This window comes from Haemaphysalis longicornis, unplaced genomic scaffold (genome assembly GCF_048455015.1).
Source record: "Haemaphysalis longicornis isolate Haplotype H1 unplaced genomic scaffold, Haemaphysalis longicornis Haplotype H1 scaffold_2, whole genome shotgun sequence".
NCBI lineage: Eukaryota > Metazoa > Arthropoda > Arachnida > Ixodida > Ixodidae > Haemaphysalis > Haemaphysalis longicornis.
Window position 1 is genome coordinate 261,120,831 of NW_027526295.1, and position 25,171 is coordinate 261,146,001.

Here is a 25,171-nt window from a genome sequence, read left to right on the forward strand (position 1 = left end):
TGGTGTCTTCTAGGTCGGGTTAGGTACGGTGCGCGGCATATCATCATGTTTAACTAGCGTTCTGCATCACATCGGAAGTGCGGGCGTGTACCTACCTGGGAACGGAATATCGCTTCACAGAGCGATGTTAAGTTATGCCATTCGTCTTTATCCAGAAGTTTTCAAACTTCAAATTTACTCAACCCCGCTCTGCCACTGTATAGCCTTCTGTATAGCTCCTCATAGCGCGACAACCGTATGCTGGCGGCAGATCTGATGTCCAGGGACAATTACGTATTAAAGTAACGATAACACTCAAATTAGGCGGAGTCTATTCCACCACAACAAAAGTAGACGAGCAAGAGCAACCTTGGCAATTGTGACTGTGCCAAATCATTTAATATGCGGACGCTTTTTTTACGCGCCGATGTTACTGCACTGCAATGCCTAATGCACCGTAGAACTGGAACAAAAACACGCACTGCACAAACATCCATAGCGTTACAGCGTTATCAGCACTTAGAAGGCGCAATTTCCCCGAGGTTCATTACAGCTTCATCCAAGGAGCAAAAGGAAAAAAATAAACGAGTAAAGCGGCCAAGTGATCAAGTCCACAACTTGCAGATGATCTATGCTTTGACCCCAGATGACCAATGATGACTTATGGCGCTACAAACACCCTTAAGGTACGATTGAGCTGGTGAATGACTAGTTGTACCCTTAGCGACTGTTCGTGGAAGCTGTGGATAAGAGCTGAAGCAGCGCACTTTGAATAGAACTTCAGCGATGGCGGGTGCCACTGGACGGATAGTTGAACGGACAGCGGAGATTGTGTAAAGCTGCAGAAAAGTCAGCGATCACTTGTCCCTTCGTTATACAAACACTTGCGATTGAACCACACACCCATGCAGCAGGACGGACATTTTGGCTGCACAAAGATAGCAGCAGCGGTTATACGCAAGTTCCCAGAAAGGCGCCACATGATCTGGGTCCTTTTACGCATGCATGGCCCGACACCGAGCCAGTTCTCGACGCGCCGGAGCTGGGGTCGCCGCTAGCGGGTGCGAGGTCTTCGCGTGGTCGTCGACGCACCCATCTCATCGAGCGCCTTCTTGAGCAGGAGGCTGAACTGGTGAAGGTCGCCTTCCTCGACCTCGTTTTCCCGCAGCTCATCCGGGAACTCCGTCGTCTTCTTCCTGCAAGAGGAGTAACGAGTTTGTTCACCTCCAATGACCGAGAGGTGATCCCTACCTTGACAACGTCCTAAAATTTGAGTGTAGCATACACTGGCAGATCCAGAGGGGGGTTCCGGATGTCCTGAACCCCCCACCCCCCTTAATTTTGACCTCAAGAAGATGACCCGTAGGGTCGAGCAAAAAGTCTAGTTGATTATTTTTTTTTATTCCTTGTATTTTCGGTTATCCAAAATTTCGGTGAATAAAAAAGTCCACTATCCTCCCACTTCTTATCGTCGTCATCATCATCATCATCATCAGCATCACTGATAGAAGCTGACCCCGCCCTCAGAAAAAAAATCTGGATCCGCCCCGGGTGCATATATAGTCAAGGCAGTTGCACGTGTAACCAGATTTCATCTACATTTCTCGCACAACTTGCTGCCCCGCCAGATATCAACGCAGACCCTGAGGACACTCACGCGCTTAAAGGCCAACTGCACTCAAAATTTCGACCTCTTGAAAACCCTATTTTCCTATAATCTGCTTAAAAAGAAAGTAACATGCAAAATACAACAGCTGAAATACGTGCGTGGACGCCGCAAGCGGCCAGCAAAAATAGGCGATTTTGAAACCGAAACCGAGGAGAGCGCGGCCATTGCAGTGACGTTGCAGCCGCACAGCGCGCGGCCGGACGGTCACCAGCTCGGGAGAAAGTCTGCGCGCAAGCTCTACGCGCGCACGGCGCAACACATTGTAGAGCTGTGCAACGGGCCAAAAATTTTGACCCGAGCTCAGCCCGGACCGGGTGCTTATCGCAGTAGGCCCGGCCCGACCCGACGAAGAAGGCCGACGGGCCAGCCCGGGTAAGCATGAGACCTTCACCTTATGGCCCGGGCCCGGCCCGGCCCGGCACGGCTGCCTGTTTCCAACCCAAATACCGTAGGGGCCCGCGTCTGTTTGGGTCACGTTTGGAAGCAAAAACTACCTCAAGGTGGTAAAATGCATCGTAAGGGAAATGATAACAGGCAAAACCAACATTAAACGGGCAAAGCAACCCAATTAAACATAACAAGTCCTGATCCGTGCTTTTACCGCGTCAGCAACATGTAGTTTCTGTGATATCATAGAAAACCTTTTGCTTCACTGTGCCGGGCCAGCCCGGCCCGTCAGGACGGCCCGGCCCGTCCGAAGCATTTACATTCCGGCCCGAGTACGACCCGGGCCCGGTTGAAAAGTAAGTCAGGTGGCCTGAGCACGGCCCGCGGGCCGGGCCGGGCCCGGGCTTTCGGGTAAGCCCGAGCTCGTGCACACCTCTAGCACATGGGTGAAGCGTGCGCAGCAGGGCTCGACCGATTCTCCAGCTGCGTGGCTGGCCAGAGGAATAAGCCCCCGTCTGCTGGAACGTCACAGGCGCGTCATGGTTGTTTACACGATCCCCCGCAGGTGCAGCGTGGTCTTCGGCGGAGCTTTTGTAAACGCTTCTTACTGATTAACGAGGCGTTTCACGGGGATACCGCTTGTGTCCCAGCTGATTTGGGGGTACTTACTACACATTAAAAACAAATTTGGTCGAGGTGAAATCTGAGTGCAGTTGGCCTTTAATAAGGATCAGGCTACACTAAAAGATAAGCATTGTTTGTCAGCAAACAAAATGTGGCGCTGCAGAGTAGTGTTCATTGACGTGGGCAGCCCTCAACGCCTTTTTGGTAGCGGCTGGCTTACAACACTCGTCTGAAAAGACGCTTCTAAGCGACGAAGCTCGGCTATGAGGTGAGCCGTAGGGGCGGGCTACGGTGTAATGGAACTGCGGATAGTCATACACTAAGATTGCTTTAGGATCCGCTCCCACAGAGAAAACAGCCGCAGCAGTAAGACATTGAACTGTAACATCGTGCTCACTTACGCAATGCCTTAGTCGGTGAGCCAATAAGGCTCCACTTCCGAGCAGTGTGCCGAACCGGAAAAAATACCGGTTCGGTTGCGGCCCGGGTTCAGAGAAATCCATTCCGTTCCGGCTCTGTTCCGGTTACACTAAATCATGCTTCGAACCGGTTCGCAAGCTTGAACCGGTTCGCGAATCGATTCGTAGCTGAATTATTAGCGATGCGTAAAAAAAAAAAAAACTTTTGTACTTTAAGTTCAGCATAAAACTCAAATAAATTTTTGTTCATTCAAAATACTTGATTTTTTTAATAAGCGTGGTGCAATATTAAAGTTAAATTTAAAAAATTAGGCTCGATTTTAAGGAAAACGTAGCCGGAGCTCTGCACTCCCGGGAATTCTCCACCGATGGTGAAGTGATCCCACTTTTCCTCACGAACACGCCCGACCTCAAAATCCCCCTGGATAATGCGTACAGCGCCTTTCTATCTAATTGCACCCTCCACACTCCTTCCTAACCAACCAGCGAGCCATCATCTATCGTCGCCTTTAGACCTGTACCTTATACAATCCCGTAATCCTCCACCACATCGCACCACTATTGCATTTGCATTCCCGTCAATGCAAAAATTACGACGCACCGCTCACCACATCCCACCTGGTATACTCCTGTTCCCACTCCCAGGCTGGGGATGGTCAGCTCGGTCTCCGACTGAGCTGACCAGCCCGGACCCGGCCCGCCAGATGGCCTTGGTTTCTCGGGCCATCGAGTCGGCCCGGTCAAGAGGCATTCTGGACTAGCGACGCTTCACCACCACCTTTTCTTCCTTTTTCCTTTTGCTCCAACGAAAGTTCACTGCTGCTGCCAGCCGCCTTTTCACCCTGGCCTAATGTCGTGCTAGAGATAGCATAAAGACGCCCACAAGAGACACGACTGGGGGATTTATTGATACGCGCTTGCTATTGCACCGCCAAGTGACCGCTTGGATGCTAACTATATTTATACGAGTTAACAAACTGCCACTTCTGTTTCAATTAATTCTTTGTTACGTCCCTGACGATGTTGTGGAGCGGAAGGTGGGAAAGTTTTTCGATATTTATCATCTCTTATTGTGACAACAACGTACTTGAGGCCGTAATATAGTTGAGCGAGTTACGAAGGCTAGAACCAAAAAGAAAGGTATTCAACCAACGCATCCTGCCGGTGATTCCATACGGAGCGGAAACTTGGCGCCTTAATAAACAACTAGAAAGCAAACATACGTCCACCTAACGTGCCATGGAGCGAATAATGTTAGGAGTAACGCTTAGGGACAGAAAACCAGCATACTGGATTAGGGAGCAAACTCGAATATAAGATAAAATAGTTCAACTAAAGAAAAGGAAATGACCTTGGGCTGGCCATGTAGTACGACGAACTGACAACAGGCGGACCACAAGGACAACAGAATGGACACCGAAAGACGGGGCTAGACGAAGAGGGAGGCCATTGCCTCCGAATAAGAAATTTCAGAGGCAAAGAATAATGGACTCGGCCAGCGTAGGACAGAAGCGGGTGGTGGTCAACGGGGGAAACCTTCGTCCTGCAGTGGACCTAAATAGGCTGTTGTTGATGATGATGAGTTCTTTCAAATAAGGCAAAGTAGAGCTTTGTTTGCATGGCCCATTTAACGCCCCTAGCCAAGGGTGGAAGGAAACGCGGCATAGAAATAGCGCCGACCACGACATCCATTATCGGGCTTGCTCCCCCGACAACCAACAGGAAATGCTATCTGCATTCTCATAACAAAATCTACAACAAACTTCCATGTAAACCACGCACACACACAATAGAGCATTCCATCCGCCTGTGAAGAACCGATTTTTTTGTGAAGAACAGATTTAAGACACTAGTGTAAATCAGCGAACTCGAACGTGCATGATCCTCGATCCGATAGAATACCATCTCTCAAATTTCGAATTAACACACCAAATTCTGCCTTGGCACGTCTGTTCTGCTATCCCCTGTTGTGCGTTTTAGAAACGTGTTTCTGCGGTGCTTCTTCAGCGTATTTTTCGCGCTTTCTTGTTGCGTATGCCTCGATTATATAAAGACGATGCCCGAACTCATAAAAAAACTAATGATTTATATTGTCTGCGCAAGTGTGCGCTTCTTTCTTCCTGTGTTCCATACGAAGCGCTGTTGTTTTGATTCTTACGATTATGTACCAACCAGCCAAAATTTGACCATTTTGAGGTGCTACAAGTGGGCACATGTAGGGTTTGAACCTTTCAGCGGTTCGCCGTGCAGCGATTTCGCGTCCTAAAGGCCCCTGCACAGTCCCAGCGAGGGAAGGGCAAAGTCGATGCTGCAACTTGCAAAACTCCTGTAGCATCGACCGGGATGGTCGATGCTATGTCGTGAACGATGCTATGTCGATGCTATAACGGTTCGACCGGGATGGTCGAACCGTTATGTCGTGAACCCTAAACCGATATTTCTTTTTTCGGTTCAGTTCCGGTTCGTGTTCAGCGCGCTAAAAAAAAAATAAAGGTTCGGGTTTGGGCTCAGTTCCGTGAAAAGTACCGGTTCGGTTCTGGTTCGACACCCCGCTTCCTAGGTAATCTGGCCATTTTACGAAGTGGCACCTTAGAAACGCGCGCCTCCGGTACTCTAGCTCAGCCGTGTCCCCACTGGTGCATATCCCGATCCTGCCGTTGGAGGCGCCACTGAATCGCAATTACGTGTACGACAGAGTAACAATGGCAGCTTTGTGTGCACCTCCATTTGAGTGAACCTGAAGCACATCATTGTCATGTTGACATCAAATTAGCGCTCTCAAGACGGAAGGGCGGACCTGGGCTCCTTGTGTCTCTCGCGTGCGGTCAGCAGCCGGTCGACGTCGAGCTCCGGGTTTGGCGGTGCGTCGCCCTCCTGCTGGGGTTCCCGCGCAAGCTGGTCCAACTGGCGGATGGTCCTGAGCACGTGCATCAGGTTGCCGGCCACCTCTCGCTTGAGCGCCGCCGTCTCGGCGGCGTACGACGGGTACCGCCGCGAACGCCGCCGGGGCTCCGGCTCCGAGCCATGAGGGCTGCAAAGAGGCGCCGCATGTACCATGAAAACATGTGGAGGCATCAAGGGGCATATGACGCTTCAGTCACTGTCTCACCAACGGAAGGACAGTTCCTTTTCAGCGTCGGATGTCAACTGCATACTCTTCAGTTTCGTGTCGTAGTCAATACAGTCCGCGTCGCGTCGCTCTTAACAATCGTTTTAGGTGCGAAGCACCTTAGAACCTCGCTTTGTCCGTGCATTGGAGTCTGCGTACTCAGTGTTGCGCATGCGCGAGGAGCATTAGATTGTATTGGATTGGATTGGATTGAAATGGATTGGATTTGGATTCGATCGGGTAAAAATTGATTGGATTTGGATTGGATTGAATTGAAATGGATTGGATTGGATTAAATTGAATTGTATCGGATTAGATTGCATTGGAATTGTATATACTGTACACACACGTTGTCACTCATTTGTATGCGCGAGTGGGAAATGCCACGGGTGATTTACGGTAAGAACAATCACCAGTGCTTCGCCCAATTGTCATGATTCACTTTGTGGAGATGCGTGAATTTTTTTCTTTTTCTTTTTTGTGAGCTCTGCGCTTTTTTTTTTTTTTACGCTCTCGCATGCTCTGAAGTTAGCCGAACCAAGGAAAAACATTTCTCATGCCTAACAGAATCCGGACGCAGAAGAACAGCACGCAAAAGAACGCGCCATGCACGCCAATCGCTTTTGTGACACCACCGTTGAACGGGCAAGAGAAGCGCAAGTCGAGGCAAGCGTGTCACTAACCCCCGAGTGACAGCATACCAAGTGGAAGTTTGATTACAACCTACAAAATATTGATATTAAAAAAAATGCGGCTCGCCGCACTCAATCTCACCATGGAGTGAGGCACTGAGAAGAAGAAAACCTTGTAGTACCAGTTAAGCTGCTCTTCGCACTCTTAGTTGTTAGCCTCCGGGGGTACGCGGGCTAGGAAATTCGTGGCTACGTTAGGACATTCTTTGTATTCATGAATACGGCTTAAAGTTGTGGCTATCATGTGGATTGAGTGGGCACGAAGGTACGATGGCGAACTTGTTTGACTACCGCAGCCATAAACAATTACTTGATGACTTCAGGACATACTTATCGAACTGAACTAATGGAGATGAGATTAATTGGCAGCGTTTAGTGCACGCTGTGTTAAACGCTGCTAAAACATCTTCGAAACTGGCTGCGGGGTAATTGTTTCTCACATGCGTACAAGATCTAAATAGCGCCCTGATCAAGCCGGTGTTGTATGCGTACTGCAGAGTTTGTTGTCTATGCACACGTAAAAATTATTCCTGACACGTTGAAACATTTACTACGTTTTTTTTTCGATTATGCACTGCAGAGGGAAGTACTTATGCGAATATATGCCAAAGGACAGGCCAGATAGTTGCCCCAGCTTAGAATTAGTTTATAGACCGTATCCACGGTGGACAATTAGGGTAACAGAGTGGATACCGAGAGATTGGTCTAGAAGAAGGGGATGGCCATTAGCACGATGTAGGGATGAAATAAAGACATTGAGGGATAAACTGTGGAATCGAGCAGCGCAGGACAGGAGCGGTTGGAGGTAATTGGGAGAGGCCTTCATCCTGCAGTGCACCTGAGTAAAAAGAAAAATAATAAAATGATGATGATGATGATGATGATGATCCACGCTATTCACAAGCTGTTGTGGAAAACTTGCTTTTTATTTGTTGATCATATATCCCACTATCACATGGGGAGGGGGGCGACACCCCCCCCCCCTCATCCCCTCCCCCTTCATGCGCCAATGATGTGATTCCTAAGGTCTTCAGGGCTCTAAACTAACCATTTGAACCGCAGCATCATGCATATGTTTCTAACCCCTACAGTATCCACATTTCGCGCATTGGTTCCTGGATTAAGCGACGCACGTTTACGTTTACGGACAACGAAGCTTTACGTTTACGGACTGCTAGGCCTCAGTTCCGGCATCGGAGCCGCACTAACTATGCAACTGCTGCGACAAGTCACCAGTACAGGCCCAAGGTAGAGGTCATGTCGACAGCGTATGCCTGCCGCCAAAACACCCTCACGTGCGCCAAGCAACCTCGCATAACCGCATGACTGCGACTACTCGACAGACTTCCTCAAAACTTCCTATGCGACTGCATGATTGCATACTGAATGAAGCGAACCGCACGGCATGATATGGTGGCGCTATCTGCCGGAGTGCGCGCTAACGCGCCGGTTCTTCGCTCTAGCCCGTCCGTGCTCTTCACGCAGTTGCCGCGTTCGAACTTCGACCGCCCGCGTCGTGCGTACATGTACGCGTACCGACAAAAATACGCGTGCACGCCTCCTCAAAAGTGGTAGACGATTGTGCGAGCCGATGATGCGAAGAGCAGTGGGCATGGGCGTCCGGAGAGGGGGGCAACTGCCCCCCTTAAAATTTCGGACCATTTTTTTTTAGTTTTACTGCTCAATTTGTCAGGACTCTGGAATCAGTAATTGAGAACTAGAATTAGGCGCGCGGAAGCTTCCACTGTGATAGGAAATTAACTGCTGTCCCCCTCCCCTTCCCTCCTGATAATGGAAAAAGTTATCCGATCAGATTATGCATTGGTCTGCACTGTTTCAGTGGCGGTTCGTGATCGTCCTGGAAGCGCTCCCTTCACTTGTATTTACAAACGTCACGCTTGCGCCTCACAACGCAACTCTTCTGGGTCATGCATGTGACGCCCTCTCGATTCATTTCTGAATGTGCATCACAGCACAACCCTTTTGCAACGAGGCTATCAGAGGGACTAGACGTGCGTCGAAAGCGCTGTGCACATAGATCTCTGGTGCCCTGGGAAAATGATGCGATGTCCCGAGTTTAATTTCGGCTGCAATAGGGGGCTTGTCAATGATGACGTGCACTGAATGTTTTCGACTCGTACGCTAATCAGACTCCGAGATTTCGGCGCAAGTTAAAGATCCCCAGGTGGTCAAAATTAATCCTGGGCCCTCCACTACGGCGTGCCTCATAGCCTGTGTAGCGTCGGCGCATTAAACCTTATAATCAATCAATCAACGTTAATCACTCTTTGGGGAAATCACTAAACTCCGTTTTCGTTCCACTTAAGCGCGTGTAGAATGTTGGCCCGCTGTTCCGAAAGAACTCAGAGTGTTCAAATTTGCAGGGAATTGGGGCCACGTCACGGGGAATACGTGGGTTATTGAATTACAGGTTTTAATGCGTAGCTTTCTTTGCCGAGTACCCCCACAACCAGGAGCGTGTCACGCCCTGCATTTCCGCAGATATCGCGGAAGCTCCACCTGTAATCGTTATAGTGGCGTAAATAGAGATAACTGGTCGCAGAAAATTTTGAAAAACTAGAAAATAAGAAAAATACAAAAAAATACGGAAAATGGCGAAACGCGCAACGCCCTGCATTTTTACAATAATGCAATTTCGGGAAAGTTCCAAATGTAATCATTGTAATAACGTAAATTGAGATAATTGGTCGAATTAAATTTAAAAAAAAAATAAAAAACTTAAAAAAAATTAAAAAATGACGGTTAATGTCAAAACGTATAACGCATAGCATTTCCACAATAATGCAGATATCGCGAAAGCCCCACCTGTAATCGTTATAATATCGTAAATGGAAATAATTGTTCGAACAAAATTTTGAAAAACTAAAAAAGAATAAAAATATAAATTACGAAAAGTGACAAACCGTGTAACTCCCTGAATTTCTAAAATAATGCAGATTTCGCAGAAGTTCCAAATGTAATGGTTATTATCCCGTAAATTGAGATATTTGGTCGTACGAAATTTTAAGGAACTAAAAATTAAGAAAAAGTTACGGAAAATAGCAAACCCTATATGTTATAACGCATGGCATTTCCACAAGAATGCAGATTTTGCCAAATTTTCCCATGTAGTCGTTATAACAGCGTAGGTGGAGATAATTGGTCGAACAAAATTTAAAAAAACTAAATTTTAAGAAAAATATAAAATAATTCCGGAAAACGGCGAACAGTGATGTAACGCCCTGCATTTTCGCAATAACACGGATTCGAGAAAGTTCCACTCGTAGTCGTTATAACAACGCAAATGGAGATAATTGGTCGGACAGTATTTAGAAAAACCAAGAACTTTGACTGTAAAAACTCACACTCAAGACAAGCGGCATAAGAATGCTACGCATTAGTGGATAATTCTCCGAATTTCCGCAAATTTTTTTTTGGGGGGGAGGGCTGGTAACGTTTGCATAATCAACTACGCTAGTTGTGTACGATAAGCGAATCATGTATGGTCCAGGGCCGTACCCAGAGGGGGGGTTTGGGGGTTCGAACCCCTCTCGAAATCTTTTCCAGGCAGCATGTAAGCAATACTTACTGTTGCTTTCAGCAAAACTACCCCCTTCCCAATATCCATAACCCCCCCCCCCCCCCCCCCCACTGAAAAAAAAATTCTGGCTACGGCCCTGATGGTGAATGAAGATTCGAGACGTCACCTACAAGAGCAGGTGAGATTCCTGCGCCACCGCTTTTCATTGCCCGCCTTTGTTGCGCACCGGCGGCTGCACGACGCAGTTGCCCCTCAGGAGCCCCTATTTTGTGGGTGGGGGTCTATCTCAACCATGGGTGTGCTGAGGATACCATTCGGGCACGCAAAAGTGATGAGGGACGCCACAACGAAATATTCTCGGTCGACCAGTTCAGGGGAAACCCCAAGAATAAAAAAAAAAAAAACGAAGTTTAGGGGAAGCACCATTCGATGCCCACATTTTCTGTCTCGTTTCTCTTTTCTTTTCTTTTTTTTTTTTTTTGCTGATCCGTGACATATTTTGAGGCAGCTTTCTTTTGCTCCAAACGTCGCCCAAACGCCTATTATATGAAAGCCTTTTGTGTGTCTGGCTTTTCTGCAAAGGCTACGTGTTGCGCGGAAAGCCGACTTTAAAACATGCGCTACGTGAAGAACAGACGTACGTGTCATGCAGTGAAGCCACCTTTCTTACTTGCTGGAAAGGTTTGGCAAAGAGAAAAGAATATGGGTGGGGTACCCCTTGAAATGTCCACGCGAACCCCTTCATTGAATAATTGTAGGGTTTAACGCACCGACGCAACGCAGGCGATGAGGCGCGCCGTAGTGGAGGGCTCCGGATTAATTTTGACCCCCTGGCACGGTGCCCCCTGGGGCTCTCTAACGTGCGCTGAAATCTCGTACACACGGGCGTTTTAAAGACGATAGTCTTTCTTGGGCTACTTAAACCCAGAAATTTTGGTCTGTCTGTATGTCTGTATGTCTGTCTGTCTGTGACTCGATTCAGCCACCCGGCCAAAGCAAAACAATGCCTGCGCAATAGTCTTATATAGTCGCAGCTAAATCTACCCGTCTATGTCCGGTGTAATGTTCATACTTGTCAACATTGTTGAAGAAGAACAAGACATTACGCAAATATGAGACAACAAATCAATACAGAAGTGATATTTGCAGTGTTCCTTTATAAAAAAATCAAACATGCTTGACTTTGCGAAATTAAATACTTCATCAACTGCAGAAAAAGAATTCACTCCGCCGTCGCCTGCTGTCGCCCGCGCCACTATAGCTTCTGGCGCCATTTTAAGAAATCAACCGGCAACAGTTACGCAAGGTTCCACTAGACAGGTTCCACGTTCTGATTGCAACGCACGTGGAGTAGGGAAACGCGGTTCTATAAACGTTGAAGTAGGGCAGCTCGATTAACGCGCGTCTTCGCCGTACGGCAGCGTTCGCATCGAGACACCCGGTTTAGAGCAGTGGAACGCGGGAAATTTAAAATGATTTAAGCAAACCTTTGGCGTCTTTACCTTGGGAGGAGCGCGACGCAAGAGGAACAAAATGAGAGGTGAGCGGGAAAGCCAAGGGAGGCATTTACTTCGCAAAAGCCGATAAAGACTATCGTCTTTTGACGGCATTTGCAACGAAAGGAGCAGATACGCGGCCAATTTTTTTGCTTTTCGCCGCCATCAGAAAAGCGGCCGCCGCGGCCGGGAATCGAACCCGCGACCTCGTGCTCAGCAGCGCAACGGGCCACCGCGGCGGGGCACGCGATTCCCTTGAGCTCCGCGAACTTCCGTTTGAGAACGACTCGTCTAAGGCATGGTGGTCGCTTGCCTTGTGTACCAGTGTGCAGCGACGTACGTTGAGGTTGGCCCATACAAAACTCGCATTACCTGAGAATCCTCAGGGGTTCGCATATCGCCCCGCTCTCCCCTAATTCGTCTGCATAACGAGTAAGCTGAACGGTTCGTTAAATATTTCACCCGTTTCTTCTTGCCTCCAGCAAAACTCTAAGCTAGCTTTCCACAAAGGATCCGAAGGTCCTCTAGACCATGAGGACCTCAGTGGCGGGACGTTGAAGGTACACGCCTAATTAGGTGCATTCTTTTGGTGAAAACGAAAACGTGGGTTGGTTGCCTTAGGGCCCCGCTTGACGCTTGGTGAAAATTAATCGTCCACACACTCTTGGCGGGGATGTTGGCCTCTTTCCGGAACTATTATTTTGTTTGCGTCAAGCTTAACTGGATGTGTACGGACGGCTAGACCGCGTGAAAACGTTCACCTCCAGCTCCGACAGACTCAAAATGTGCTCTTAATTGCAGGGCTGGGGAAACAATGAATCGCGGAGCAAAAAAGAAAAAATTGGTCGCCATCCTGCCCTGCGAAAGTGGATGTCCAGCAAAGCCGTTGTAAGCCACTACAAATGCAAATGGAGGAGGGTATTAAATGTTCCCCGACGTTTCGGCGGGGTTGTCGCTCGCGCTCAGTTCTCTAGGTAAGGGTACAGCGTATCCGCAATGTTTTCTCCTATTGTTACGTGACGCCGCCATGACCATTGGTCAGTTCGCAATACGTGACATTTGTTTACACTGCGACGGTTCATGGGCGCCGCAATTTTGTTGCTTATACGTTTTAGTCGGTCAACTCTGGTAGGCTTAACTTGACCTCCCTGCTCTGCGTCGTTCCAAATGCAAACCAAAGATAACGCGTGTAACAGCATTTCAGCAGCAGAAGTGTGTCCAAAGATGTCATTTTGCTGCATCTTCAGTAGTGTTATTAACAAACAACCCGGTCGAAGTTAACGGCGAGGCCGTACATGCGGCAACCTGGTAAACGCGAAAATGGCCGCCGTTGCTGACTTGCGTGCCTCGTGGCGGTACTCTACGCTCGGCTTCTCCGGCGGCAAATGCATGGGTCCCGCCTAGCCTGACGCATGCGCTCGGCGTCTTGGTCAAGAACTGCTCTATTTAGTGACGCTAGTCCTGCCTAGAGTTCCTGTATATAGCTCCCGCAGGGAGCTATATGTATATAGCTCCCTGCGGGAGCTATATACAGGAACTCTAGTCCTGCCCAGCCTTCAAACATAATCTGCAAACAGTCTTTATCAGGAACACATGGGGGGGTCACAGGCGCCTTATCATCCATAACGCGGTTTCGATGCTTGTTTTGTGGTTTCCTCAAACGAATTCTAACGTCTATGCTGTATGCGTAATTAGCCTGACGCATTCGGTCGGCGTTTTAGGCCTTGGCGTTCTTGCCCACGGCGATGAAACCGTCAAAGGGTAGGGGTATACAGCTTTGCTGCAAAAACCTTCTAAGGCGGTCTTGTCTTTTTTTTTTTTTTAAGCGAAGCTTTACTACTTTCGTCCAGTGGTTTCGTGGAGCATGTGGAAGTTAACCTTTTGACCGGAGACATGCACACCCCCGGCGACATACCCCTCGAAGCGCATCGCGTGATTCGCCGGGCCCACTTTCGGCTATGCTCACAAGGCCTCGTTTTCAGTCGTTCTGCTCATATGAAAGGCGGCCGATCAGCTGATCGGAAGCCGACCACCCCCGCAGCCTCCCACGCATGCGCCGCTGGGTCGTCTCGGGCTACGTGACTCGTCTCGCGCCCGGCGAAGAGGAGCGGCGAGTTCGCCGGGCCTCCTCCTGTGCTTTGAGTGGTCGGCAATACAGCTACATCAAAGGTTAATCAAGCGAAACCAAGACTCGACCAGACTAGGCCAAGCGTTGCTTCGCATATCCAAGGTGAGCTGAGCTAAGCCGCAGACATTTTTTTTTCTATCCACGGGGCCCGGCGGGACCAAGAAGCAGGGATGCTTACCGATGTCCAAAGTACGCAAAGCGCGACGAGTCGTTGTGCCGTCGCAGCGTCTGCGTGTCGTTGCTGCCTCTGTGTCCCCACGCCCAATGCTTCGAGCTGCTGCTACCGGCTGTGGTCGGCGAGGGCGGGGTCCCCGGCACCTCGTGCACCTTGATCACCACGAACGGGTGGCCGTGCAAGTACGGCTTCGCACTCGTTGTGGTCGTCGTACTCGTGGTTGTCTTGGTGGAAGGCGGGGCGGGCCGGTCACAGCCTACCACTGCACATTGACACCGTCACCTCGTGCTGCAATTGCCTTCGCAAAACAACCCGTTAATACGTTCCCACAAATATACACACTTGTCAAAATACAGGAGGGATCAATCACTTTCATTATCGATCTGGTACCACCCGCGCGACGTAAAGGTAGTTCGTATCAACCTCGCTGGGCGAGAGCATGGTTATCAATTTCTTTCCTATTCTTACATAGCACTTTGAATGTCAATACACATACTTAAACGACAAATTATTTTTACTGCGTTCGTTCCCATCAAAGCCCCTTTATTCGAGGCCCTTATTTCGACTTATGCATATTTATATGATAATCATCAGCAGCACTTTGATGACCCTGTCCGGCATCCTCCGAGTTCAAACTATTTCCCGAATGGTCCCATCACCAAGTCTTTTGCCTTCGCCTACCTCCAACCCCGTCCCTCTACAGCCACTCTATCTCTCGGGTGGTCCACATGTTGCCAGGCCTCCGGATAACGTGGCCGTACAATGGAGCGGGAAAGCCGTTGTCCGGCGTCCGCAAAAGAAACAGAACCTTCGGAAGCGTTCGTCCACGCAGGTACAGCGCAGATGGAAAAAGCGAAGGGACGCATCCCAACTATAGCTAAAAGACGAGCAGATAAATTCAGCAACGTCGTCAACTCTCCCATTGCATGGAGGAGGGAACGAGCAGCGGCGCAACGCGTAGGAAACGTAGCAAAACAATTGGGAAGCGTTAAAGGAGCCATGAAGACAAAATACAAGTTAGGTTTATTAGAAAGACTGCTTAGTCCCAATAATAATGATACCAATATCATCGCAATCTTCGAACAAATAACGGAGATATTAAAGAAAACGTGTGAAGCCGTGGCGACCCCCTAGCCAATTTCCCGCAACTTTTCTGTGACGTCACGGAACCTTGTTTGTGCGATTGGCGGCCGCCTAACTGACTTGTCGCGACGACACATGACTGGACGTCTGTAATGCGGCCTCTAGTTCCATTTGACCGCATCACGTGAATGCTAACGTGCAGCTAACGCACTGAAAATTATGTTTTATTGTTGGCCCGTATGACGTCATTCTTGCTCATAACACGTCACTGTGGCGCGAAATTTGAAAGTTTTTAAATACTTCTTGCTTTTTTTTCGTTAAAAAACATCTTTTGTGGCTGTAATAGAGCTGAGTGAGATACTGAATCCTAGTTCTTTCAAATTAAACAAAGTTGTATTTTCTCTTCATGGCTCCTTTAAGGAGGATCCCTAAGTGTCCCAAGCGGCAAGATTACGAAGCCCTCTGACCATGCGAGGCGGAAGCATTTTTCCATATTCTCTGAAAACAATTCCCTGTTCCGAATCGCAGTGGATTTTGGACTGACCCAAGTTAATTCTTAAGAAAAAAAAAAAACAATAGCTAACACCACCTCTCAACGTGGCCTACGCGTTCTAGGACTTCATTTTGCAACGCGATTAGCTTAGATCGATTTACAATTCACTTGAATGTCCTTCCGAACCTCATAACCATTTGTTTATTGCACTTGTTCATCAATTTCAGAACAAACCACTACTCGAAAAAAGGTTTCAGAGCTCGCAAACCGGTCGGGAAAAGTGCTTAGTCGGACCATAACTGAACCGAAACGAAATAGAGCCTGCCGAGCCCGAACCGAATCGGTATTTTTAACAGCAGAGCGTTATCCGTCTATCGCACCGAAAAACCTCGCGGAGCGATGACGTCACATCGCGTTGCCTAGCAACCCCTGGCGCAGCTGTGCATAGCTTCACGCTCGCTTCGCTAGCCGAGCCTCACCGGCGCCCGTCAAGCCATGATGTCACTGTGCAGCACATGGTATGAAGGTTCGTGTACAGCGGCGTCGTCCAGAGAGGGACCGTCAGCTCTGCTGTTTCTCCATTCTTGCACCGCTGGTGCAAGCTGCGCCAATTTCTTTTTTTCGGTTCGGCACCATATAGTTACAAATTGCGCAACAAGCTATATAAATGAGCCTCCTTGACCTCATACATGCATGTAAGCTATATCGGGTCCTGCATAGTGCTTACCATTCACCGTAGTGCTCGCGCACGACGTCGTCGTAGTCAGCGTGCGTGTGGTCTTCTTTGGCGTCGTTGTGGTGGTAGTCTTGGTGGTCGTCTTGGTGGTCGTCTTCTTAGTCGTGGTCGTCCTCTTCGTAGTGCTCCTCGTGGTTGTTTCAGGAAGTTCGCAGTTCCCTGCTGCGGCCCCCCTCGGGGGAGGCGGGGCCTCAGAACTCGTCGTTTCGTGCGTCGGGTGCGACGAGGTGTAGGCGACAGCGGTTCGCCCGGTGGACCGGCGGCCGCCATAGTGGCTGTCATGCGTGCCCTCGTCGCCGGCCTCCCTGTACCGAGGACCGTGTGGGGAGATGGCGTACGTGCCTTGTTTTCGCGCCGCCTTTGCCTGCATAGGAGCGGAGCAGCCGCGCGATGGAGCTACAGCAACCGCGACGTCAGGCTTGGAATACTCTGTTCTGCAAAGGATTTAGCTTACGCATACTCTTGCATCGTCACTTGTAGAGTGCGTCGGTTCGGTACAAGTGAGCCAGAGATGTGCGCGGTTACTTTTATCTACACTGCCTAAATGGGGCAAATTATCCCTGGCGCGGCTTCGGCGGCGTGACAAGGGACAACGACGGTGGTACTTGCGATGGGGTGGACAGCCAGCAGCGAGCCGACACGAGGGCCAAACACCGGTGTTGGTTCGCGTGTACCGACTGGTTGGCTCAAGAGTCGGCCACAGTGCGGGCGGCTACAGCGCGCATGGCGGGGTGCCTTGGCAGTATCTTTAAAGGGACACTGAAGTGATTAGTAAACATTGCGGGATTACAGCGCAAATTGTAGTCCGGAGTCCATAGGCCATGTTTCGACCACTCTGAGCGCGTTTACGCGAATTTATTTAGTAGAAAAATCAATTCGAAAATGCTGTCCTCCTCTCTGCACTCTCGCCCATTTTCTGTGGCGTTTTCGTGTGACGTCAGGGGGAGATGAGCTGGCAATTGGCTGCGCTACTGCACGGCTCGCCGACCTTCCTACAGAGTCAGTCGGCCCAGCGTTTAGTCCGCCGGCCGCCGTCGGTCGTCGCAATTCGCTCGCTCAGTTGATACTAAGTCACAACACGTTTGTGAATGGAAGAATGGGCCTTCCTTTACTTTGTTAATTTGTACACTGTATCAAGCTCCGAGTCCGGGTCGCTCCACGCAAGCGCTGCACAAGTGCACATGCGACGCTTCGCTGACTGGTACGCTAGTAGGAAAACCTATAAGGCCACTTGAAGGCGGGAGAAGAGTCAGCGAAGTCAATATAGGTACTAAGGAAATAAAATCAACTGAAACTTTTGCCGTACAGCGCAAAACTAGGGAGCAGGAAGCACTTTTTTGCGCTGGGTGAACAAGCACAGCGGTCAGCAGCACGATCGCACATCTGCGAACGCTTTTTCGTCAGAGAAATGTAATTGCTAGACGTGAGATATTGTGGAAGTTTGAAGGACGCTTACTGCACGAGCGCTATACAACAAATAGTCACCTAAAGTACTTGAAATGCTAAAACTAAATAAAAGTGTAAGCTGTTATGGTACACCTTATACACCTTATATATCCATTCTCGGCAGCTCTGACCCACCAAATCAGAGTTTTTTTTAGAACATCCAGTGGTTTGAGGTGCCGAAAAGATATCTTGGTGCACCGCTTGAGTGCTACCAAGATAGTAGCAAGCATTGGCAGTGTTGCGACAGGGCGGGGGCACCCGATCCGAGCTCCGTGGCCTCCGACATACGAGTGGTAGCGTGTATGATGCGAGCGGCCAGCCGCTGTTGCAGCCGTGAAGAAGTCCAGAAGCCGTAGGCTAACGTAACTGTTTACTTCATAGCGAGAGGTGAGCCGAAGCCAAAGAACAATGCCCCGACGGGCGAGGTTACAATACAGGACTCGAGCAGAGCGACAACATCGATTCGCTGCTCTAACAGGAATGAGTTACAACGCTTGGGCAGCTCTATTTATACCCAAAAGCGATAACGGTCAAACGCAACAAGCGGCAACACGCCACGAACGTCACAGACACACACAACAGTCTTTCCAGAGTTCGTAAGCCGTTCAAAGCCTCGGGCACATTGAGTCCGAGAGAGGGGAGAGAGGAGGACTCCGTTGCGATCACGGTGTAAGAGTATTCCGTGGTTGCGATCGACGGGGCCTCTGTTTCCTTGAAGAGCGTGGAGACGAGCCTCGCCGCTAACCGCTGAAGTTTTGAAATGCGCCGAGAGCGAAGCGTCTGACGCGGCTTGTCGCAACTTGTTACTGACATGGTTGCGCCTGTTTTCGAAGGCGCACGCAGGGGCTTCGCCGCACAGCCGAGGAGTGATGCGGGACAGTACGGCGGCGCTGGCCGATTCGTAACAGCTTCTCCGCCGGGGGTCTGAGATCCCGATGGATAAGGGTCTTCAACCGTTGTCCGGAGGGATGCTTTCGAAGTGAAGTGCTCGGCAGACGCTCGACTCCAGGCCTTGGCTGTACGACACCGTGCTGTAGCTTCACCGGGCGGGTCACTGGACGAGTAGTGGCTCCCCAAGAACGTCTCTGGCTTGGTCAGGCAAGCAACAGAACAACACAGGAAGACACAACCGCATCGCCCGCAAGTGCGAAGACAAATCAACACTGAAGCTCCACCAGGCTTTTGGTTGCGAAAAAGTACGCGAATAACTAACTACTCTAGTTATATTTTTGCCCAGCAGTACTTTAGACAAGTGACAAACTTGAAAGTTGACATTTCGCGTGATTGGAAATGTCCCACACACACAAAAAAAAAATGCAATCGTAAAGGGCGAAACCTGCTCCAGGAAAAATAATGAAATTGAGAAAGTCAGGCGTCTACAGGCCACTTCTCGCGCTGAGAGCTGCGATTCGAGCTCTCATCATTGCTCCGAGCTTTCCCCAATTTGTATCGCACTTTAGGTGTGCCCGTTACAGTTACCACCTGTAACAGGGAAAAAAAAGTATTAACGGCCTAATAAGCTTTAGTGCCTGCCCTAAGCAGCGCTAGTATTAAACCAAGAGTGTAAAACATGATTATATTAGTCCTTTTAGGTAAGATGACATGTAATCACCCCGCTTCAAAGGGGCGACCAATAGTAATCATCAATCATCATCATCGTTCGAGAAATGTGGAAAGGAGTAATGGTTCCGGGTCTCACGTTTGCGAATGCTGTACTCTGCTTAAAATCGGAAGATCTATCAGGCCTTGAAGTGAACCAGAGAACGGTAGGACGTTTGGCCTTAGGCGCGCATGGAAAAAAATTCGAAAAGAAGATTAGAATGCTGGTGGACGAAAAGCAGAGAGGGGAATATTGGCTAAGACAGTTACCACCTGTAACAGAAAAAAAAAAGTATTTTGTGCCTAATAAGCTTTTTGTGCCTGCCCTAAGCAGCGCTTTGAACCAAGAGTGTAAAACATAGGTATACTAGTCCTTTTTGGTAAGATGACATGTCATCACCCCGCTTCAAAGGGGAAACCAATAGCAATCATCATCATCATCATCATCGTTGCCGTTCTTAACTTGTTCCCGAGTGTACCGGGCTGGGTATAGACTACGAGATCACCTTGAAGCCGTGTCTCCTAGCTCCTCCGGCAACGGCGGGGTCACTGCGGTTCACCAGGCGGAACTTGATGATGTGCATCTTGTAGCGCCTGTCCGACTCGGCGCTGTCCCTCTTGGCCGGCGGTGCATCGTCGTCGCTGGCGTCGACGCCCATGAACTGGGCCTTCCCGTCGCTACTGCGACTGCGCAGTTTCAGGGCGCCTCCGCGGCGGAACAAGTAGTCCTGCAGTGTGGAGAAGAGGTCCATGCGCCACTACACGTCTCCTGATTACTGTTTGGGTTCCAAAACCTCGCATCTAAGAAGGCCCGACAGCGGGGGCGGTAGAACCTCCAGAAATAAACACAGCGGCCGTACTCTAGTTTATGCACCGCCTCAGTCCAGTGTATATATTTCCCGTGGAACATGTCCAACCGACTAGCTAACCTGCTCACTATCATCAGAAGACCTTCTCAGGAGACAGTGGCGGCCTTTTTTGCTCAGCACGGACAGAAAAGACCCTTATCGCGCGAAGACCTCCTCCAAAATCTACCGTGAATTGAGTATGGTACTACTATGGTACTACTATTCTATGTTACTACTGCAGTGTTCGACGAATTCAAAGCTGTTTTTTTTTCGGAAGGGGAAAGGGGGGTGGGGCTTCAGTCAGCGGATGAAGTTGATCAGAGGACGCTTCCTACAAACTGAATGAGTGTGTCTTGTTCTGAGTCGCGACGGGAAAGCGCTTGTCCAATGATGGAGCCGGCAAAGCTGTTATTAGGATTCATATTTTTGATTCAGCTAGGGCTGTAAGTAGGTGCAGACTGTCTTCAGGTACAACAGCTACAGGTACAGATATACGTGCTTCAGCCTGCGAGCGATACGCGCGCTGCGTCGTTTTTTGTTTTGTTTTGTTTTGCTTCTCCTGGACAAAAAGCTTGTCAAAAACGGCGCTACTTCTATTCTGAAATAATAGAGATAAGACTCGGAAAACCGCGCTCGTGTTGTTTTGTCTTCTCTGTGTCGGTCAAGTTCGCGCTGTTGCATCAGTAGAGACAAAGAAGCACTCGACAACACAGTGGTGCAGGGGTGTGCTGAGTACGATAATTACAGGGAAACATTTTTAACCGCCCCCTGCTCTAATCTCAGTGGACATTGTACATAATACGTTATCCACGTTTGATACGGTCGAGCTGTTCTCGCTTCTACGCTGTTTCGTAAGCTTCTGGTTCTTTGCGCAGCTTTTTCCCAACATGTCCGTAGGAGGAGCCGCGGAAGTCATCGCTCGGCTGCTGAGAGAGCTCATCACGTATGCGGCAATGAAAGGGTGCGCTGACAGAGCATAACCCCGCCCAGTAGCTTTTTCTGGTGACTCTAACTCCACCTGTGTACACCAGGAGGCACATGGTCTTTGCTCGTCTGTGTAAGGAAGCGCGTCAAAGTTGGCGAGAAGACATGAGATTAAAGACAAGAACTGCGGACGGCTTCTTCAAAAAAATGGGCGTCGTTTTGAGACGACGCGGTAGCGCCATGCTCGGCCGGTTGAGGTGTCGGCGAAACGCCAGACAGTTACCGGCCTCTGTCCCCCCCCAACAATCACTTCCTCCTCCTCCTCCTTCTAGCGCCATGCAAATGCGTGTTCTTTCTTGGGCTGGGGCGCCGCTTTGAGGGGCGCAAAAGCAGGCAAAATCGCACTGAGGAGCACCGGAAAGAGGGCGAAAAGCGACGCACACTGCCCCCCCCCCCTTCCCCCGTCGTTTTGCTAGCGACTTTTCACCCTCTTGCCGGTGCTCCTCAGTGCGACTTTGCCGGCTTTCTCGCCCCTCCAAGCGGCGCCCCAGCCCCAGAAAGAACACACGCATTTGCATGGTGCCAACGCGTCGTCTCAAAACGACGCCCCTTTTTTGGAGAATTCGGCCCGTGGAGTTCTTTGTGCAAGCAATGCCACTGTAAACGTCTTGACCTAGCTGTTAGCGCTATAGTGCAGCGTCTCCGCCGAACGTGTTTTAGGGCGCAGCATTTTGGCGCCCGGTACCTGGGTTTCGCGGCGGCGCCGACATCCACGTAACCGAGTGAGCGAACGACCCCATTCCAGCAGAAAGAAGACGGAGAGGAGCCTAATCGGCGAAGGTGTGAGGGGGAGGACGGCACGCGCTGCTAAGGTCCCTGCAGGTCGCCACGGCTCAGTATGTCTCATTGCCTCCCCTTCACACTTTCGCCAGCGCTCCCCGCCGTTTGTGGCTCATCCGAACGACGTGACATTTGCGCGCGAGGTTCAAACACGATTTGCAACAACATGCTCGGCGGCGGCGACACGCTGCGAGAAAACGGCGGAGTAGAGCGCGCCGCCATGCGTTCGCTGATCACGCGACAACTTCGTGAAACGCGGCAGATATGCGCCGTGACTGAGAAGACTGAAGTTCACGTTGCGCACAAATTTCGCATTAGGGAGTATCGTAGTCATCAGGAATTTTTTCGTTTTGCTGACAGGCTGAACAGATCAATTGCAAACACCCGCTCTGGGGCCCGCGGGAACACTTAGTGCCATGCATTTTAGCGTTTAGATCATTTAGGCGGCCCGACAAACGTAGTCAGCTGAAGCCCAGAGCACCTGACACTTGGACAGGTCTTCTCAAGCGCCCACTGGGAGTCCTCGTACAGCCGCAACACAAGTATCATACTGGACACCGTTTTCTTGCGTACCTTGATGAATTCAAAGAGCTCGTCGTCATCCTTGCGGTACGATCCTTTGTTCCGCTTGGAAGCGTTCCTGGCCATCACTTCCTGGGAGCAGGAACAGGAAAAGAGCGCCTTCGCTTGCCTGTCGGCTTCGACGGCGGTTCACGCGTTTCCTCTCGCAACGACCCCCGAGTCCTGCACCAGTCTATCAAAGTTTCTCTCGGTGCACCCCACACGATGAGCACAGATGAATATTCATCTGTGCTCATCATGGGCCAATATTAGCGCTGATAGCAGCAGCCCACAACTTCTCCTTCTTGAAAAAGAGGACATTCGGACACCTTGTGTGGTATTTAGATACTACTCAACGCTCTTTCATGTTTGAGCCGCCCCCTGGGTTTATGTAAGTAGCTCTCTCAGCGTCTGTCTACGTTCCTATCAGCGCGATTGTCGAGCCCATGGTGCGTACATATGTGAGTATTCACCTATATGAAGCACATGACGAGACTCTATAGGTAGTCCTACCCTTGTCGCAAGGCCGCATCCGTAACGCTTACGCTGAGAGGAATCATCTGCCTGGCATCAGCGACTAGCAGTCCGAGGGTTCCCCTTCTTGCGGTTTGGGTTCCATCTGGCTGATTGTACATGATGATTGTAATACTTTTTTGCTTTCTTCGACTACGTTGTTTGCGTATGACTGGTTATATTGCATGCAGGCTCTGTGATTACCGGCCATTTTATCGTTGCAGTGGAGGGTCTTTTTTCACCTGTATGCCTCTCCGTCATCTAGAAAGCTATTACAACCCCTAAACCAGAGTCGAGTCGAGCGACGCGGAGTATACAGCTAACAAGCATCCACAAGGAGGTCGTATACATGCGTCCACATGAAAAGGTACACGCTCACCTGGTGCTCCTCGTACACCTGGTGCTGGACCACCAGGTAGGGGTCGTTGTTGGCTGCCTCCGCAGGCTGCTGCGATCCGAGCGCGACCAGGGCGGCGCACCAGAGCACGAAAGCCGGTCGGAGCAGGCTGTTCGTCATTCTGGGCCACGTGCCGGTGGGCTTTCCCTTCGAAACCTGCGCGCGAGGTCTACCCTCAGTACTGATCACGTACGCTAATATGTCGTGAACGCCTTCGAGGGCGCCATGTTACTTTTTTGCCCATATTTACGACCCTGTACACTGACCGGTAACTAAGCGCATGCACCATGGCGTTGTGTTACTTGTGCCAAGGTCGAGGGCTCGGTTCAAAAGCCCGTGCATGCTGAGACTATGCAGCAGCAGCGGTGTTAACTCCTCCCTTCAGCATGCACAGATATAATGCGGCTCGTGGCAAGGCGCGTTCCAACAGCACATAGTTGAGCCGCTGACAAGCTGGACGGGAGAAAAGCCACGGGAGCACGGGCGTCCATGCATGCCAACTGAACCTGAGGTGCTCTCCAAACGAAACTTCGACCCAGGCACTAGAGGAAGAACCTCGGCCAGGCCTGCTACGCACAGTAATATGCCGCCGTTGAAGTGAGCCACCGAGGTATATACGCACCGGGTGAAACGCCGCTTTTCGTTCCGGTGCGTCGGCTCCGTTGGCAGGCGCCTTCACTGGTGTCCGCGCATGGTCGGATGCCCTGCCTGCAAGCCGAGGAGTCGGTGCTGCGGCGACCAGGAACTGCGGCCCTTCTCCTCTTCTTCCCCTTCTTCTGGGAGCGGCGGTGGCGGCGTCGGAGGGAACGACGCATACCCTCGTCGGGGATTGGCCAAAATGCGGCTGGTTAAACATTCGCTAAGAGGTAATGAGCAGTGGGAGGCCGCATTGCTCAGCTCTCTTCCTGGGATACAAGCTACTGTCATCCAACTGGCAGAGGACGCCGCCAGGGACCATGGGTTTCTGACCGCCGTCTGATGGGACGAAGACACAAAACATTCCACCACGGTTCATTCGTCTTTAAAATAGATTACAATGACGCCTTTTCTCCCTCTCTCTTCTCAAATAAGTGCCGTTTTCACTGGGGATATGGAGTCAGAATTCATTCGTTTTTTTTTTTCGAAAGAATATGGGATATGATAACAGGTGGATTATTTGTTTTTATATGCATAGCTTCGAACCTGTTTCAATTGTAGTTGCAGTCCCAGTCAGGACTCTGTGTACATCCATGGTTCATGCACTTCCATGTTTACAATTCATGAATGAGTGTTTAGTGGCACTGAATTAGTTGAGTCTTGGTGCAATGAAAAGTAGTTTGCACGTTAAGTATATGGCTTACGCAACAAATAAATGCTGTCGCACTCATTCTCATCCAGTGAGGTTCAAAAGCAACGTAATCTACGCTAAAGATAATGAATGTTCTGAAAACTGACACTGCAAAAAGATAGGGAGAAGGGGGAATAAAAAGTTTCCAGAACGGCATTTTGTGTTGTAGCTATTTTTGGCTATTT

At 50.0% G+C, this 25,171-nt stretch overlaps 1 protein-coding gene across 1 annotated transcript; it reads right to left on the reverse strand.

The window, feature by feature from the left end:
• On the reverse strand, positions 1–23,809 carry LOC144167764 (uncharacterized). The gene is made up of 7 exons (XM_077696945.1): positions 23,642–23,809; positions 22,762–22,842; positions 20,083–20,304; positions 16,523–16,895; positions 14,223–14,481; positions 5,876–6,109; positions 1–1,175 (listed from the first exon to the last, which is right to left on the reverse strand). Exons 1-7 carry the CDS (start codon positions 23,777–23,779, stop codon positions 1,034–1,036), a joined length of 1,449 nt encoding a protein of 482 aa, XP_077553071.1. The 5' UTR covers positions 23,780–23,809; the 3' UTR covers positions 1–1,033.
• Between the last annotated feature and the right edge of the window lie 1,362 nt (positions 23,810–25,171).

Coding starts and splice junctions, on each gene's coding strand:
- LOC144167764 (XM_077696945.1), bottom strand. CDS start 23,779: ATGACGAACAGCCTGCTCCGACCGGCTTTCGTGCTCTGGTGCGCCGCC. Junction 16,896..20,082: donor CTAGGAGACACGGCTTCAAG/GTGATCTCGTAG, acceptor GCTCCTATGCAG/GCAAAGGCGGCGCGAAAACA. Junction 1,176..5,875: donor GAGAGACACAAGGAGCCCAG/GTCCGCCCTTCC, acceptor CTCCTCTTGCAG/GAAGAAGACGACGGAGTTCC.